The sequence below is a fragment of the Solanum tuberosum genome, unplaced genomic scaffold (assembly GCF_000226075.1).
Source record: "Solanum tuberosum cultivar DM 1-3 516 R44 unplaced genomic scaffold, SolTub_3.0 scf00336, whole genome shotgun sequence".
Classification (NCBI taxonomy): domain Eukaryota; kingdom Viridiplantae; phylum Streptophyta; class Magnoliopsida; order Solanales; family Solanaceae; genus Solanum; species Solanum tuberosum.
This window is the reverse complement of record NW_006239257.1, coordinates 374,794-389,212: the sequence shown is the minus strand read 5'-3', so window position 1 is coordinate 389,212 and position 14,419 is coordinate 374,794. Positions and strand designations below refer to the sequence as shown.

Sequence of the window (14,419 nt, the reverse complement as noted above, 5' to 3'; positions counted from 1 at the left end):
AACAGTTGACATAGGTGTTTCTATAATGGTTTGAATCATTAATGTGGTGCTTAGTGCATGGAACGGACTCTTCTCTTATGGCCATGCAATAACACATAATAAGAGAACAGAAAACAAAGGACCTACGACTGACTGAAAACTGGAAAAAGATTTGCTTGTTAAGACATATAAAGCACAATATTCTTGAACAATCAACAAACATCTTAGATCCGGAATGAACTGAACCGTTCCCTGGTAAACTTTGCTCAAGTTCTACAAGCTCAAACCCAAAAGCTTCTTTCTTGGTTAGCTTCTTGAACATAAGGAAGAAAATGCTAAAAGAAAGAATGGCCACCTAAACAAGGGAATCTCAAAATAATTAGCAAAAAACGTTGTGGTAAATGGCAACACTGATCGGGAAAAAATCTGTACAAGGGATAAATAAGCTAGAAGTGTGTTATCAGATTATAACTTTTTATCAACATTCTCTATAAGTGTATTTACTTAGTGGTGTCCACGTCTGAGGACTGAAAAGAATCCTCCGGATGGCTTCTCCTTGCGGCGATCATCTTCCTCATCTGCAACCTGACCCATACAATAGAATGTTAACGTTTTAACATGTCTTCACATGAGGAGAAGTACATGACTTTTGAAATATAAATCAAACCAATAATAAGTAAAGCGATGCAAGAACGAATTCTTTTATCTAAAGCTTCTTGCATGTGCATTAGCTCCCCCCATTGTAGATGGTTCAGCCATGCCCAGTGCCACAAAATGATTGAGAACTACAACGGGGTCGAAATACATTTTCTTCTTTGTATTTAATAAGTATTGCAAGACCGAATAATACAAGGGCGGACTGCAAGGAGGGTGCTTTAAAGTAGATATGACAATTACACAACTGTAACGATGAAGAAAACAAGGAAAGTGATTTTGGAATCTGGATGCTGAAGATTGGAGAAGAACCCTCAACCACTCATTACAAATTCACATTATGGGTGTCAAATTTGTTGAACTACATGAAAGTGACCATTCCTTTTGCAAACTTTATTTTTGGCGAATAAAAAAATAAACTAATGCAACCTACCTCTATGCATCGGAACTTTGACACATTATAGGTCTAAAAGACTATGTTGCTCGGACTCTTCAAAAATGCCAACGGGTGCGTGTCGGATTCGCCAAAAGTAGTGTATTTTTGAAGAATCCGAGACGGGTGCGGCATCAAAAGTGAAGAGTCCGCACAACTAAGCTAAAAGATGTTTGTTTTCACTAGGTGATTCAATGGGTTAATACCTCAGATGGTCACTCAACTATCCACTTTTGCCTCAGAAAGTCACTCAACTTTTAATTTTCACTAAAAAGTCACCATGTGAGTGACTTTCTGAGGAAAAACTGGATAGTTGAGTGACCATCTGAGGTATTAACCCGTGATTCAATTCATGTATTATAATCTATCAATTATTCGTGTTGTATGTATTTACATTAAATTTTTCACCAGAGCAACAATAAAGATAGGATTGATTGGGTAATGTAAAAGAAAAGCGCATACCTCTTTTGCTACTTGCTGCAATGTCTCTATTATCTCAGGAAAATCAGGCCTTGATGTTGGATCTCGTTGCCAGCATTTCTCCAGTAACTCAGCAATTTTTGGATGAGTATGTTTGGGAATAGCAGGTCGCAACCCCTGAAATCCATTAGAAAAGAACTATCACCATATATGTATTTTCGTTAATATGTGTCTGCATGCTTGTTAGGCACAAGTATGCATCCAGCGATCATGGCCACATTTAATAATATATATCATACCTTCTGGACAACTCCAATGGCAGCTTGTAGTGGGGTCAAGTACTCATATGGAAGCTGATAATCAAATAAAGAGATAAATACAATGAAAAACAACACAAAATGACTAAATATCAAAATAACCACAGATAAATACCTTTCCAGTCATCAATTCCCATAACAGAACCCCAAAACTGAAAATATCTGCTTTGTGATCATATGGCTTGTGTTCTATAACCTTCAAGAACAAAGATCTGATATAAGAAAATGCAGGTACAGTAACAATTAAATTGAAGGCAAACAAATCTTCAGACTTGGACAATGGTTAAGTCGTCTAGTCCCTCCAATTTTATGCCCTCAACTTATTTAGGTACCCACAAGTTGGTCTGGACTCTGGACACCACGGTTATAAGAAAGAGAGCTATTCTGCATATAAGTCTACAGGTTGACAGAAGGAGCTGTTTAACTAACCCTATAACCCACCAAAATACTTTTTCTTTTGGGAAAATACATGGTATTTGGTCAACTTCTCAAATAGGTGGCATGTCGGGTTTTTGGTATTGACCCAACATTTGGCCTACTCGAACAAAATGCTTATGCACATATCTTCTTTTGGGTAGAGCAAAGACAAGACCTGAAGAAAACAAAAGAAAACCTTCTATAGTTGGTCTATAGGCTGGAACCTCTCTTGATAAAATTCAAGAAGGTTGACAAACTATGGATGTACCAGAACTTAATGGAGGAGCATTATTGAAAAATCATATACCAGATATTACAGGAAAGATTGTTGCTGGGTTAATGGGACAGTTGCTTGCATAAATTGGATTACACACAAGTTACTGAAGATTATTCTACATGGATATGAGTGCTGAAACTGCTAAAACATAAAATGATAAAATTCAACTGAAGCCACAGTTAATTCTGGAACTAAAAGTTTAATTTTACCTTAAGAATCTGAATTTTCCATTAGAAGCAAATACCAGACTAAAGCTAAATTAGAGGTGTTCGGTCATAATCCGGCACACATTGGCATTTCAACCAATTGTGTGGACCAACCTCCCTTCCTGTATGTTTTTCCTCTTATAACTTCACCTTCTTTGGGTGTCGTATCTAATATGCACACTTTAAATTTAAGATCTGCATCGAAATCTTCCCTCTCATAGCTCAGACCTTACTCAAGATTCAGTGCTAGCTTAGGTAGTTGTAAGACCAAATATACTGTTGATATTAATGTTGATGACCAAAGCATACCTCAGGGGCCATCCATCTATAAGTCCCTGTCTCCGCCGTCATGACACCAGTTTGTGCCTTCACTCTGGCAACACCAAAATCAGCCACTTTAACAACCTGAAATAATAAAAGTACTGGGTAAAACTTGATATGGAACAGAATATGTTGTGTTAGCACAGTGGCTAGATGAAACTAGAAAAAAACTGATTATTTATGAAAGGACTTAGAAATGAAAGCTGATGAGAAGAATGACAGTTTGCTTTTGCATGGCTTTGGCAAGCTAATTTAGGTCCTTGCAGTAGAAAAAGGGACATGATGCATATGATTTCCAAGAAATTTAGAAAATAAAAAACCTTCTATGCTATAAGTACGAAAACAGAAACAGACTGTCAATTGCAAACAACTGAAAATCCAACTTATACCCTCAAAATTCCCCAACTGATTTCAAGAGATTGAGAGGATGAACTATAGTCCAAGAAAAGGTACTAACGCTATAACCAAGCAAACCATGCCACAAACTTAGAATATTTTGGTTAGTCCAAGAAAATTCACCAAAGAGTTTAATTCTACTTAAACTGTACTCACAAAATTTGATGAAAACTAAAGAATCGAAAGTAAAAGTAACATCTTAAATCCGTTTCACACAGTTCCGTCTCCAGTTTAGACTAGGACTGTAGACAGAGCTGGTGTACATTATAAGACAAGGAGCATGTCAACCTCTTTGAATCTTCCAATCTTTTTTTTTACTAAAGGAGGCTTCAGACTGTAAAGATTTTGCTTCGTTATATTCAGTTTTCCATGCTATTGTATATTATGAATTAGTAATAATCAGCCTTGAAGTATTAGTTTCTTCCTCTTTGTCTCACTTCAAACTAGGAAACTGCTTACAGCTTACTTGCTAAATTCATAGAAAATAATGAGAAAAATGCATTTTCCCCTATCCCCAAAAGTGTTGGGAAGAGTTTAGATCAACCTTTCTTTCCCTTCCCATTCTTGAACAAGATAAGAACAACATACCCGGTGTAGTCCCACACAGTGAGGTTCGGGAGGGTAGAGTAGAGTGTATGCAGGCCTTACCCCTACCTCACGGAGGTAGAGAGGCTACTTCCGAAAGACCCCCGGAATTTTGTTCAGCCATAAGTATGTTTATAACATGCAGTTTTGGTTCTGGCTACACCATGAAACTTGAATTTCATGATAAAGTTCACACAAAAAGATGATCTTCTTGCTAAGTTCCATATCTTTTTTTTTTTTTTTGAAATTAGCAAATCAACCGTAACCTAAATCCGGATGAATCGGAGCGACAAAGGGCTGAATCTCAATGGATCGTGGCAGCAAGGCCACTCTGCCTCTTATTTACAATCAAAGGATGGAAATTTCTATGGGAACCCCAAAACCCAAACATAAGTCATCATTCTCATATCTTTATTTTGGATATGTCCCAAGTTCAAGAAGCTCATCAATAAGATGAACATAATTTCACTTAGCAAATGAGTTAGAAAGAAAACATAAGTTGAGATACTTTTCAGCTAAGAAGTCCAATTAATTCTTGGATGACATCTCTGATGGCTATCAAATATGCAATTGAAGAACTAATCCTTCGGTTTATGAGGTTATCTCTCCTTCATAACTGCAGTCAAATATAAGTTGCACAAACTACAACTTACTAAAGCAAGATTCAGTCTCATATTCAGTTATTCATGATAAAAGATGGACTGGTACAGATTATGCGATTAATCAATCTTACTATGCAAATTAAAAGCTGAAAACATCTACCAATAACATAGACAACAAACATTTACATTATTGTGCTTATTGAGATAATATCTTACTTCATTTTCATCCATCAGTAGATTGGCAGCCTTCAAGTCTCTGTGTATGATGTTATTCTGGTGCAGGTAATTCATCCCTTTTGATACATCAATTGCTACTTTGAGCAAAGTAGGAAATTTAAAACTGCCCTTCTGTTTGTGTAAGTAGTCATATACGCTTCCTCCAGACATGTACTCTACAGTTCAGAAAATTAAAGTAAGGTCATTAGTAAGAAAACTCATTTGGAGAAGGCAAGTAGAAGAAAACCATATGTTGTCTGAAGTTTAAATTTCCCCAATTAAGCTATTAACATACCTGTTACTATACACAAGTTTGGAGGCCTGGTACATGCCCCTATGAATTGCACAACATTTTTATGACGAACTTTTCTGCAAGCACAGGTAAAATGAAGTGTCAGATAAATTAAATCTTGAAATTATATAGTCCTTGCCTAACCAACACACACCCAATTGCATCCAAGTATGGAAAATAGAATGAAGTGTCAGAGAAATTAAATCTTGAAATTATATAGTCTGTGTACCCAACACATCCTATTGCATCCCAGAAAGGAAAGCAGAACAAACGCGTAGAAAAAAATATATTGGCTGATTGATCAGGGATGATAGCTAAAGTATTATTGAAACATAGTGACTCTTCAGATATAAGCGATCTGCTATTTCATTATGCTAGTCTTAGAGCAAAAGAAGGGAACACAAATCAATCAGATGAGAACATTTGCATGTCAGCACATGTACTTGCAGCAGTAAAAAGCAGTAGAAAACAAGGAATGCTTGCTCTCAGCCTCTCACCCAATATAGAAATAAAAGCAGTTCTCCCAACATTATACCAACAAATCAAATATTGCTCCTTCGCAGGACACAAAAGTAATCTCAGGACAAAACAAAACTAGAGACAGAAAAGATAAATGGTAACTAAGAATGAAGATGTCAAATCATAATAGGCTAAGTGCATAGAAAGAAGACGAGGTTTATCTAGAACAGCCATAACCTCCACAGGTACTATGATATCCAACAAACCTCATGATATAAACTTCTTGGGCAAACTCCTTTTGCAATTCCGTGTTCAAGCGCTCAGATTTGAGGATCTTGATAGCTACTTCCTGACTGCAGTATGTACCTTTGTATCTGAAACAATCACATAATTAATTAAGTTACTCTGAAACCAAAAATGATCATAGATATGATTTAGTGCACGACAAACTTACAAGTCACCATATGAACCAGAAGCAATCTTGTTGCCAAATTTTAGAAGCTGATGATCAATTTCCCAGACATCAATGCCATCACAAGGTATTGTCACAGGATCAAGTTCACATTTGATGAGTGTTTTGTTCTCCTTTCTAAAAGATTCTGATGGACTTTGACTAGGTGAAGATTTCTGCATCGCATTACTCCAGTTAAATAACAGTAAAATATGTGGGCACTCAAATTAGCTTACACCTCAAGACATTTTTACAAAAAATGCAAGTAGATCTATGGGGAGCTTCATATGGGAAGAGAACCCAATTAATTAGATTGTAGCATTTCCTACTACTGCAGATTGAAACTACATATAAACACATAAAATTAGCATAGGAATTCAAAAGATTGTCCCAATAAAAAGACCACCTCTGACCACTACTAGGAACAAATTTGACCATAGACTAAAAACAACCCCATTAATAAAACAGGTTTGCCAATTTTTTTTAGAATTTTGATGAAATCCTTCTGATTGCTATATACATATTCTAGTTTTGAAGCATCAGTATTGGTTGGCTTAACTGAGGTAGGGCAAAACCAGGAGATACCTCAATCTTCAGAATTTCCCTTTTCAGTGCCATTCGAAGCTGCTCAATTTCCTGAAATGAGACCACAGGAAAACAAGCATCTATCAGCATCCTTACCTTTAATTGAATGATAGAGTTGGCATTTGAACTAAGCATCATGCTACTTGTTCTCTCTTTTTTTTTATAACGCTAATAACCCCACTTATTCACTCTTTTTGGAAGATAGATACTCATTTATGCCAAAACATGGAAATACGACATTGAATATTTACTTAGGAAGCAACTGCACAAAGTGCCCCATTCCATGAGCCAGGAAAAACACTTTCCGGACCAGTACTTTCTTCTCCCTAGTTTAGAGATTGAAGATGAAAAGTAATCAAAATTCATTTTTTCAACTAATTACATGAAACAACTGCATAACTTCGGTTAGAGAGATCTATTTATTTCATATTCAGGAAAGGACAGAAGAATAAGATAAATGGAGATAAAAGATGCTACATTATCTACAAGTTCTTTGTATTAGGTGAAAAGCTATAATAGGACCTTAAGCTAAGAGCGGATCCAAGTAAAATTTTGCAACAGTGTAAAAGCAACAGAAAATACCTCATAGGGCCAACCATCAACAACGAAAACATCTAGGGAGTAGCCATCAACAGAGGAAAATACATGTGCTTCCTGGATGTTCAGCCCAAGCTCGGCTAGTAATGAAGTTAACTGTCACACATTGAAGGGATTCATTAATGCTTCACAGTTTTTAAATTTAGAAGTATGTGAACTAATATAAGCTGCAAAATTTACAATTTGTAAAATGAAGTCTTCTAGCAGTACCACATCACAATCCAAAAAGAACAGGCAGGCTTTTATGAATTATTGTGTCCCCCAAACCAAGTGTACACTGTCACCTATGGTTCTTGAAACATCAAGACATAAAACCACAATAATCTTTACCTTCAAAGATATTGGTCAAATAACTATACCCCCACCTACCCACCCCACAAGAACCCCAACACCTAGAAAAGGAATCATTAAGATTCAGAAACAATTAAAACTATACATGGTTGGTAGACATTGGTTTTAATAATAGAAATGTGAGCAGTCTTAACTGTCAAATCCAAAGTTCTCTTCTGATCCCACTTCTATACCAGCATGGGTGTACATTTTCTATCAAACGGACTAGTATATTGTTAAGTAATATATCAAACAATAAAGCACATCCAACTACCTGGCTGAGGAGCTTGGGCTTGTCAACAGTTGAAAACGTAATTTCATGCATTGGCCTGTCATAATTATGTACCATGTTTAGTAGTGAGCTCCACAAGATGAGCAGAAAAGGCATACAGAAAAAGGGAACAGAGTTGAAATGCTCCATCTTGATGAAATTAATGTAGTCATAATTTTCAAATGAGTGATAGTCATGCGTATGCGTTACAGTGAATGATTTAAAAACACAGATTTCGGAAAAACAATGAGAATGATCACAGCAATAATGTAGGTACAGATTATTCCAAGCGTTTTGCGGGTGTCCTCTATGCATCATCATGTTATAGGGATAAATTAGTTCAGGACATAAACTAAGATAACAAATTTAAATCTCAAGATTGTATACCGTAACAAATTTCCACAAGTGACAGTAACATCCTCATCTTGAACTTCAGATTTGCTAGCTTCAAGAGCAAGTGCTTCGAGATTAGGGGAAGAACCAAAGGCAGGTAGAGGAAGGACACTACACATTAAGATGGAGAGAACATATTAGCATAATCAAATATCGAAGGTTATACTGAAGGAATACTTGAAGGATGTGACAAAGCATCAAATAAACAGTACTAAAAGGCAGTAAATGTCCCATGTGAGAAAAAATTTTCAGGTACCTTCGGCTAATTTCCTTGGTTGCAGAGTTTAATGGAACAGGATCTGCTGAGTTTCCATCAGGGCCTGGAGTAACCTGCATAATGCCACGTTTGATTCAACACGCAACTACGAGTAGCTTAAGTTAGAAATGAAGCAAATAACAATGCAAATAGAAGAACAAAAAAGCATGCAATTGGCATTGTTTCAGACGACCCGGTTAGAACGAAACTTGAAACTGAAATTACCTGAAACTTAAAGACTTCATTGGATGCAGATTAAACATTTAAGATGCAGAGATAAAAGAAGACGATAGAATCTAATTCAATGAAATGTCTGATAAACTATACTCTTCCAGATGCAGATGTTTTACCTTACAAACTCAACCTTTCTATATTCCTACACAGCATGCGTGAACTTATGATAACAATATGCGTTCTACTAATATTCCATTACTCTAGGAAAATGAACATTTTAGCGGCCATTCATATGACACCACACCGAAACCAAGATTCTATCCTGCAAAAGGAACTAACCTGCACCAGCCGGACATCAAAGGCCGGTCTATTAGCCGGATCATGTGCGAGATGTAATAACCGCTTGTGCGTGAGTACATCTTCTGCACTTTCAACATTCACATCTAACGCGTACCTTAAATGCAGAAAAACAAATTAATCAGTAAATCAATTGTAAAACTACGCAGCAGCTTATTTACAAACTATAATTTGCAACTTCCTGCATCCAAACCACACATCTTTAAAAGTATCTGCAAACCAGAAGAATCATCAACAAAAGCAAATTGACACACTTCATCAAACTCTTATCTCGATCTATAATTTTCACATTCACCAGCTAAAGGAAACAAAAATTAATAGCCTAAAAAATATTAACCGGATAAGTACAAATCTCATCAACCATAACCGCACCACAATTGACTCATTTCCAAATAAGCACAAATACATTCGAGATCATATATTAATATACATATTACTGTAAGAAGATAGTTACCTAGTAGGAAGACGATTAAAGTGAGCCCAAAGCTCATCATCAAACCCAGGCTGTTGAGCCTCATCGTTATTAGATTCCTTGAGTCTACGAAGAACCTCATTATAAACCTCCAACTTTTTTCTGTGTTGCCGGCTGTTCGCCGGCGCTGAATCCACCACTCTACTACCACAACTCTCCGTATCCTCCATCACCATTTGAACAACTCTCTCTTCTACAGTCTTCTCCAATGTGCCCAAAACTCTAAAACCAAGAAACCAAATATATACATTATATAAAAGGAAAAAAAAAAGGCGCAGTGGTTTTGAGGGAGCAATTGATTTGTTTTCTTCTCTATCCAATTCAAGTTTTCTTTGGGTTTAATTAAACCTTAATTAGCTTTTGTTTTCCCTTTTAACCTTGGGGCTTTTATAATTATTTTGGTCTCGTGAATATTGTAAAAGAAAAAATATTAATTAGTCTGTACTATGAGTATATAAAAAAAATAATTTGGATAATCTCGAAGAATTAGTATGTAAAAGGAAAACCGATCAAGCTGCCGCATCACAAAAGGTAATACCCCTTGAGTAGTATTAATTGTCACTCCTTATTTTTAAAACGGCCCCATCAACTAGTTCCACCAAAATCAGAGGCGGAGCTAGGTGGAGTTTGTGAATTTAGATAAATTTACTAATTTTTTTGTAAATTTTGTATTTATATTAAAATATTAAATATATATATTAACTTATTATCTTCTAACAAAATTTATTGACAATTCAGTGATAAAGAAAGGGTGGTAGAAATGCCTCTTAATCCCAACTCCCTTACCAAAATGGAGAAGTACTTTATAATCTTGGTTCCACCTCCAACTAAGGTATGCATTGATCGGTTTGGTTTGGTTTTATATGTTATCGATTCAATTTTTAATTTTTAAATATGTTAAACTAATAAGAGATTTTTTATTGATTTTCGATTTATCGATTTTGATTCATAACAATTCGGTTTTCGATTTAATCAATAAGAAAATACTTATAAATTAAAATATATAACTTCTCTAATAAATTTGACGCAACACACAATAATGTAATAAAAAAATTTACAAGTGTAACACAAAGAGTAATTAAGAGGAATAAGGTACTTACTTTAGATTTTGACGTTTTGAATAGTGTGAAGTTGTGAACTTTAGTCACTTTGAAGTGTGAATTGAAAGCTAAATAATAAAGATAGTAACTAGTAAGGTATTGAGAGTAATATATAATATTTATGTACAAGTAAATGTAGTAAATTACTAGTCTTAATGAGTTATTAATTTACCCAATAATCCAACCCAATATTAAAAATCAATATCGAACCGATAACCCGATAATTTTTTTAGTAAAACCATTAAACAATCGTTAATGCAATAACCCAATAATAATTTTTTGGTTCGATTTTTCACCTTCGACCAAAATAGAGAAGTACTTATTAGTGGGGTTGCTTATCATAGAATCTGATAAATAATTATACTTAACGATTTGATTTATCAATTATTAGTTTTTAAGTATATTAATTCACTAATTAATTAGTAAAATATCAGTTGATTCGATAATCAATTAGCAATTATCTGATATATAAATTAACTTTTTTTACTATATTAAATGCTTTGGGTTGATTATTTTTTTTGGGCGACATAAAAAAATAGGACTTTATTGTCATTTTTTATGATTTATGATTCTTGAACATGCGTGAATGAAATTTTCAGATAACAATGATTAATTTATATGTCTTGTAAAATGGATCTCCTATTCTTTAAAATGTAGCAAAGACCTTTTATATATATATATATATACTATATAGTATGTACTTTATAATTTATATTAACTCTTGAAGGTTTTAGCACTTGATTGTGCTATCATCAGATCATGCTTCAGGAGTAAATCATAATATAATATGTACTTTATAATTTATATATCTATAGATTAAATTGTATATATAGTAACTCTTCGTAAGTTAATGACTTTATCTCATAAGAAAATTGAGTAATCTACTCCCACATCAATAAATCGTTATTTATAAAATTTTAGTCATTTATCTGATAATTCAATATTAATAAGTCAATATTGCAATTGACGTATCAATTACGAATCAATTTCGAACAATCATATATATGCTATGATTGTTCATCAAATATATGCTACCTTATATAAGTTGTTCTCATTTACGTAATTAATCAATATTATTTTCATTTTAATTTGTTGTCTAACTTTTTTTTTTAAAAATCGTTTCTAAAAAATATCTTTTTTTAACAACTCTTTAATTTTAACTTTCTATTTAAAGAATTCAATGGTATAATAATCACTAGAAACGTACGACAAAAGAAGCAAATTATTTATGTATTAATTTTTTATATAAATTATTTAATGTTTGGTAGCTAATTAGGAAATAAGTTATTATAATTTATGTATAAAAATAATAAGATGTTTGATTTGTAATTTAGAAACTCGCATAACAAATACATATATATATATATATATATTGAGTTTAGAGATGAGTAAGTATTTTATAAAGCTTTAAATGATTTAACTCCTTTATTTCTTTACATTCATCTTGAGTATATTTTTAACTATTGCAATCATTTCATTCAGTTATTTCACTTCAGCTATATTACATGCTCGTACATTCAAATGTATTGATGTCATTCGGTCTGCATCTTTTATTTTATGATGCTGACACAGGTGTTCGAGATCATCAACAGGTGCTTTGTTGAGATCACTCAATACTCTAGCTAGCTTTTGGTGAGCCTCCTTGTATTCCGGAGGACTTCACATTTACTTTCTAGTTAGTAGTTTTGAGATGTCGTGGGTCTTCCCGACATCCTTCTTTAATAGTAGAAGCTTCATAGATAGATAGAGTCGAGGAGTCTCTCAGTACTTCCTTTCCTTTAAAGATGTTTTGCAAACTATTATAATTACTGCAATGAGTACTTTCAGATATTCGAGTTGAGTTTTATTTTTATTCTATTTTAAGTCTATATTTGCTTGAATGAGTCTTCCGCTAAGTAGTCAGTCAGACCAAGTGTTCGCTTGGGGATCAAAAATGGTTCTCGAGTGCCGGCCATGTCTAAGGTATAGGCTCGGGGAGTGACATTTTATATCTAGGTTACAGAGGTTGTTCGCATCAATGAATTTCACTCCTCATATGAGTAGGCACCACAAAAATAGAAGGTTACCTGGTGTTATGTGTCATCCATCGGAAGGAGAAGTTTAGAAACATTTTGATAGCTTTTATACTTAGTTTGCTATTGAAAAAAAATGTTCGATTGGACTTGTGTGTAGATGATTTCACACCTTTTTTTATTTCTACTCCATCTTATTCTTGTTGTGTATTATTTTCACTCAAGATGTGTATGACAAATCCCTACATATTTTTAAGTTTATTGTCCCAAATTGCCCCCACAATCCAAAGGTTTAATTGACGTTTATTTGTGCTCATTGATAGACGAATTAAAATAATTATGATTTGAAGGTGTATAGATGTAACGACCTCATGATTATGCACTTTTCGACTTTTTGAGCTAAAGAACGACTCCCAGGCGACTCCTACTCGTTTTTCACAATTCTTGATGCCAAATGTAAGCTTTTCACTCCCCAAATCTATTTTACGATCCGTAGAACGTAATAGAATAGGTGAATATTGATGGGGGAGGGTTTTGTTATAGATTCTATGGTGGAAACAACCCTAATTTGGATAATTGAGATCACGGGTATGATCTAGGGTTCATAGAATTGTTAGTAATTCGAGTAATTAATGATTGTTTATTGATTCCCGTATTATATTGATTGTTTGTAGACCAAGAACAAGCGGAACGAATCCGGAAAGGGAAGGATCAAGTTTCTTAGGGTTTTAAGCTTGTTTCGAGGTAGGTGATGGTTGTGATTTCATAATTGTGTGATATATGCTTGTTCTTGCTTCATTATGATGCATGTATGTATGTGAATGTTGCATTGTTGATCACACTAATTGTATGAGTATGAACGAATAACTGTATGCCATAAATCACTTCCTGATTGTATGACTATTGAGAATATACTTGTGATTGTGATTGTGGTGTGTTGAATGGATCGGTTGCCACGTTCCAGCATAACTAACTGGGATCAGTTGCCACGTTTTGAAAAAACTAACTAGGATCGGTTGCCACGTTCCGGCATATATATGGGATCGGTTGCCACGTTCTGGCATAAATATGGGATCGGTTGTCACGTTCCGACATAAACATTGGATCGTCTACCATGTTCCGGCATAAAAATGGGATCGGTTGCCACGTTCCGGCATAAAAATGGGATGCCACGTTCCGGTATACTAACTGTTTGGGTTTGGGTTTCATGAGAGGACCATTGAATTGGGTTCCGTGAGAGGACCATTGAATTGTGTTATGAATCTACTTGTGATGAGTTCGTTCATATCTAATGATGATTGATATTGAAAGACGGTATGTTGCTCTAAATTTATATAATTGTGATATGTGAGAATCGTAAAGTTGTTCATTGTTCGTATATGTTGATGATATTGTATATGTTCGATATTGTATATGTTCGATATGGGCATGTGATTATATTGTTGTATTGACTAATGTATGCTACACTTAGTGGGACAGCCGCGTGATCCTACCAGTACACGGTGGTTGCGTACATCACTGCACTTGCTCTTATTTTTGTTGAGTACAGGGCATCTTCCGGCGGCTATTGGCAGACCTCGTTTAAAAGATCAGTGATCGCCGATTCAAATTCAAGGGTGAGCCAGTTCTTCCGGGCTGCCCCGAGTTCTCTTTTTGTCTAGTCCATCATATTTGGACTTAGACTAGTTCTTTAGATGATTTTCTCGTTTAGACCTATGAATCTTGTTAGAGTTTTGGTACATTGACTTCCAGGTTCTTGGAGTTGAATTTCTGCATTGTTAGTTTATTAATGTTAGATTTTTGTTAGAGTTTATGGGAACTCTATTTCTTTCCTTAGTATTTTCTTG

At 34.7% G+C, this 14,419-nt stretch overlaps 1 protein-coding gene across 1 annotated transcript; it reads right to left on the bottom strand.

Moving 5' to 3' along the window:
* On the bottom strand, positions 1 to 9,857 carry LOC102588190 (serine/threonine-protein kinase STY46-like). Its single transcript, XM_006360828.2, has 16 exons — positions 9,443 to 9,857; positions 8,971 to 9,085; positions 8,458 to 8,531; positions 8,196 to 8,312; positions 7,812 to 7,866; positions 7,193 to 7,303; positions 6,611 to 6,661; positions 6,029 to 6,201; positions 5,841 to 5,948; positions 5,119 to 5,192; positions 4,824 to 4,999; positions 3,013 to 3,108; positions 1,919 to 1,999; positions 1,786 to 1,839; positions 1,529 to 1,663; positions 1 to 564 (listed from the first exon to the last, which is right to left on the bottom strand). The coding sequence occupies exons 1-16, from the start codon at positions 9,634 to 9,636 to the stop codon at positions 484 to 486; spliced, it is 1,695 nt and encodes a 564-aa protein (XP_006360890.1). The 5' UTR covers positions 9,637 to 9,857; the 3' UTR covers positions 1 to 483.
* Between the last annotated feature and the right edge of the window lie 4,562 nt (positions 9,858 to 14,419).